Source organism: Toxotes jaculatrix, chromosome 19 (assembly GCF_017976425.1).
Source record: "Toxotes jaculatrix isolate fToxJac2 chromosome 19, fToxJac2.pri, whole genome shotgun sequence".
In the NCBI taxonomy this organism is placed as follows: Eukaryota; Metazoa; Chordata; class Actinopteri; family Toxotidae; genus Toxotes; species Toxotes jaculatrix.
Genome location: NC_054412.1, coordinates 3,562,707 through 3,566,953, shown reverse-complemented (window position 1 = coordinate 3,566,953; position 4,247 = coordinate 3,562,707). Strand labels below are relative to the sequence as shown.

The 4,247-nt window shown below is 46.1% G+C and overlaps 1 protein-coding gene across 1 annotated transcript; it reads right to left on the bottom strand.

The window, feature by feature from the left end:
* Positions 1–780: 780 nt before the first annotated feature.
* exoc8 (exocyst complex component 8) lies at positions 781–4,247 on the bottom strand. Its single transcript, XM_041064933.1, has 4 exons — positions 2,991–4,247; positions 2,364–2,617; positions 1,907–2,155; positions 781–1,813 (listed from the first exon to the last, which is right to left on the bottom strand). The coding sequence occupies exons 1-4, from the start codon at positions 4,141–4,143 to the stop codon at positions 1,406–1,408; spliced, it is 2,064 nt and encodes a 687-aa protein (XP_040920867.1). The 5' UTR covers positions 4,144–4,247; the 3' UTR covers positions 781–1,405.

The following is a 4,247-nucleotide window of genomic DNA, read 5'->3' as shown; positions in this document are numbered from 1 at the left end:
GTTTCATTTGGTTTATAATTTTGTTCATAGCTAACCCTAACCCACTACAGTTTAGATAAGTTACATTAAGTACTTTGTCTTTGTCTTTGACTTACTTTGTCTGCTGTGTCTGTCCTCCTCCCTGGTTTGCCCTAAAGAGTTGGTTGCCAGTGGATTCTTTTTAAATACAGAGGCCCAAGAAATGGACTGGACGATGAGCTGCATCAGCATGGGGGGTGGGGGTGGTGGTGTTTCTTTGTATTGAGTTTTAGTTACTGCCCATGTTGTTTTCCCCTTCTTGTTAGTAATGGTCTGATCAAACTGTATATATGTCTCCCCCTTTGTCTCATTCTGTTGGATCAGTTAGTTGAGGTAATGTCTTGGTTTGTTTCGTGCCGTGTGGCTGCAGGTTTTTGTTCCAACCAAGCAGCAGCACACCAGACTTGACTCATTTAATCAACTGATCTCAGTCTTCAGACAGCTGATTGGTCAAACTGTGTGCTCTTCATTGGTTGGAACAAAAACCTGCAGCCACACGGCCCTTTGTGGAACAGTTTGGACACCCCTGATCTAAATCAACCTATTCATTTTTTTTATTTCCTGATCCTGAGCTGCCACAAGAGGGCAATATAGCCATGAAACAAGGATCAAGAAATTAACTGTATTATTTTGGTATTATTTGTTGACACAGTACAATTGTCAGTACATTGGTGAATTTTAGTGTTTTTATTTTGTAGAGACACAGAGACATGCTGTTAAATGTGTGCTGTGTTGTGGAAGTGCAGACAAAAGGAACACAGACATTTATACATGGTGGTCTTTATTACATTTCATGTGTTACTGTCAAACACAAACTTGTAAATTTTGACTATTATAACAACAAACATTTACCAGTGCATTTTCTCTTCAGTCATCCCTTTTAATCAGTCCTAGTGAACTAGAATACTCTTTAGTGTCTATTAAGGGTCAAGTAGCCTGAAAATCAAAGACAGTTTATTACCTTTTCCTGGTGAGTGCACAGATACCCAGTAAAGATTTCTGCCAATGTCTGTAATCAACTGTTATCAGATTTCAGGGAAAGTCACACGTGTGCCCAAAGCTGCACATAACATTGCCAATATGATCAGAAAATTAACATACAGATCACTTCTCATCAGTATGAACCAATCAATAAGTATTTTCTTTGAGAGTCAGAGCAAATTCAGGTGCAAAGTAGCTTTTTCCATATACCAATCTTTTTTTTCTTATGTTAATGTGACTGTTCTCCATGATGCATCTGTCCTGTCCTGCAGTCTCAAAACAACCAATGTCTAACAGTCCTTTCTAAAACAGGAGTTGAAATTGCCAGGACATTAACAGAACATGTAAGTGTTTTGTTCACCATCCTTTATTGCAGTTTCACACCTTAAAGAAGTTCGTCTCAGTCTCAGACCACAGATGTGGTGCTCTCCGGATTGATTCGAACCGGCCTGGTGCTCTTCCTCAGGTCCTGCAGTTGTTTGGCCGGCTTGCCCACGCCCTCCTCAAACCTCCGCTCCACAACAGGAAGCACGGTGTCGTGGAGGAAGGTGGCGTTCTGCATGATGAAGGCCTTCTTCTCAGGATCCTGCTCACAGCGGAGGCTGTAGTCCACGTGCTGGACAGCCACCAGGATGATCTCCCTCAGACTCTCCAGCAGCACCATGTGCAGCTCAGGGAAGTAGAGTTTCAGGCCTTCCTCCAAGAAGCTCATCATTTGCTTTGTGAAGGCCACAATGGTGTAGCTCAGGTTCACCCAGCAGTCATCACCAGTGTACTGCTCGAAACTGCCCATGCCACAGCTGCGCATCTCGTCCTGCAGAGAAAAAGACAAAAATATGGTCTACTGAATCGCAGTAGTGGAAACACTACATGACAAAACATGATTAACAACAGAAGCCATCCGCACCTTGAGTTTGGCCAGAGCCTCGGGGGTCATGAGGTTCATCCTCCTCCACATCTCCTCTGAGTTTCGGTGCTTGGTGGCTTCGATGATGATGTCCTTGTAGCTCTGCAGGGCTGCTTTGATGTCTTTGACCAGCAGGGACTGCAGGGTGAAGGTCAGGTCCAGGCCGATCTCAGTCAGCTGCTGACAATGTTCTTTAGCCACTTTAACACACTCTGCTGCTGTCGACAGGCTCTCCTTACTGTCAAACACCTGATTAAGACAAAAACATCACAGCTCAGGATCCTTTTTGTCGTAGTATCTGTAGGATAAAAGTGTGTTCTGTGCATATAATAGAATTCAAGCTCAGATTCCACCTCTGATTTTCAGTTAACTGATGTTTAGTTGGCAGTTTTTATGTTTCCTGGCCTTCAAAAACCCAGACTCTAACTAGATCTTCTACATCTTCTCCTCTTCCTACCTGTTTGCTGAAGGCATCCACAAACATCCTCATGGCTGATTTGGACCAGACCACAAAGGCAGAGTAACACCCGGTGTTTCCCGCAAAATCCATTTCAAACTCCTTGGCCGTCTCCAGCAAGCTGGTGAAGAAGATGTTGCAGAGTTTGTGGATGTAGAGCAGCGTGGCTCCTTCAATGCGAAGCTGCCGTATAGCTGTCTGCACGGCAGCAGCGCGGTTCTTCAGAAACAGCTCACAGGCCTTCGTAGACTGGCCTGCGACACAGAAGACAACAAAATATTTATGCTGTAATTCTACATTTTGACGTTTTAATCTGTTGTCAGTGTTACAGCTATGATTGACGATACAAAAGTGATGTCCTTGTAAATATTTCTGGCAGTTTAACGACATGAGAAGGCGTTTACGGTCTATGATTGCACACAAATGTTTGCATTGTCTTTATATTTTTGCAGAATTTTGGCATTTACATGCAAAAAAACACTCCACTCCCTCAACAACTGCTGTCAAGGTGCCCTTTAACTACAACTGGGCAGCTCCGACACTGAACTGTGCAAATATGAAGCAGAGTGAATTCGGATGACTTTTTGTGGAGGTGTGACGTGTTAGTGATGAAAAACAAAGCAGGACCTAGTCTGATCAGCTGGGACACAGCCCGTCGGGTGGCTTTAGGTCCTCCACGAAGCGAGCGATCTGGAGACAGCTCGAACACCAGCACCTCCGTCAGCTGCCGTACACGCTCATCCACCTTCGACCTGAGCTCTTTGACCTTCTGGGTGACCGGCTGGTCTTTGAGATACTCATTGAGCTTGTCCAGCAGGTCCACAGCGCCCTCGAAGTCTCTCTGGGCAATGCAGACGTCCAGATCCTCTGGCAGCTCCTGAATCCACTCAAGGCTGAGGTTCACACGTTCTTCAGCGTCAGCTGGCTCGTCATCATCGTCCTCATCAAAAGGATTGGTGGACACTTCCGCTCTTACAGGGGAAGTAGGTGGCTCCTCCTCTTTCTTGTGCCTGTCCTTGGTGACTTTGTTCTTCTTGGTTTCGTCCAGGATCTCCAGCCACTCCTTCTTGATTTTGCTGTTCTCTGCCTGGAAGATGCGACTGTCTGGGAACATGAGGATCTTGAACATGTCCTTCATAGGGGGGTTGTCTTTCACGTTGACCACAGCAAAGCTCTCCAGGTCGTACAGGGCGTTGTATTTATACTTCACAGTGCCTCTACGGTTTGGCAGCCAGGTGGCGATTAACAGGCAGTCATTCATGAGGAAGGCGTGCACCTTCTGGATGGGGGACATGTTGTCCACATCAAACTCAACAAGATCTCCATTGTATACAAGGTGTCTCCCCGGAGTGTCCATGATGTTTTTACCCCCCTCCACCTTCTCCAGGAGCGAGGTGAGCGTCCTCTGCTTCAACTCCTCTGTTTCTTTGGGGAAGGCAGCCTGCATCTCTTTGGAGGTCTCATCCTTATCAGTGGACAGCAGGGCCTGAGTGATGCTCTCCATGATGCTCTTCTGCTCTGTGAGGATGTGGCTCAGCTGGTACATTTCACTCTCCAGGTAGGAAATCTCTTTGGCCGTTTCGATGAACTGTCTGTAGTTCTTGTAGACATTTTTCTTCAGGTTTTGGGCCGTCTCGTCGGCCAAGTTTTGGATTTTTTGACGATGCTCCTGCAGATCTCTGTCGCCGTCGGACTGCTGGGACAGCTGCTTGACGTAATTTTGCGGGTCGAAATTAGGCGACTCGAGCAGTTTCCGCAGTCGGTTTCCCGTTTCCGACATTTTCTGTCGTGTGCGTGTTCACTTAGCAAGACCAAATTTTGACAGGTTAATGATAAAAACGGACACAAGAGCAGCTCATCGAAACTCCTCGGCTCATATCCGCT

Bases quoted from the DNA above. Each gene is read 5' to 3' on its own strand.
- exoc8 (XM_041064933.1), bottom strand. From the start codon at position 4,143: ATGTCGGAAACGGGAAACCGACTGCGGAAACTGCTCGAGTCGCCTAAT. The intron at 2,618-2,990 runs GTCCTGCTTTGT...TCTGTGTCGCAG, and splicing joins GTCCCAGCTGATCAGACTAG to GCCAGTCTACGAAGGCCTGT. The intron at 1,814-1,906 runs GTGCGGATGGCT...TTTTCTCTGCAG, and splicing joins AGGCTCTGGCCAAACTCAAG to GACGAGATGCGCAGCTGTGG.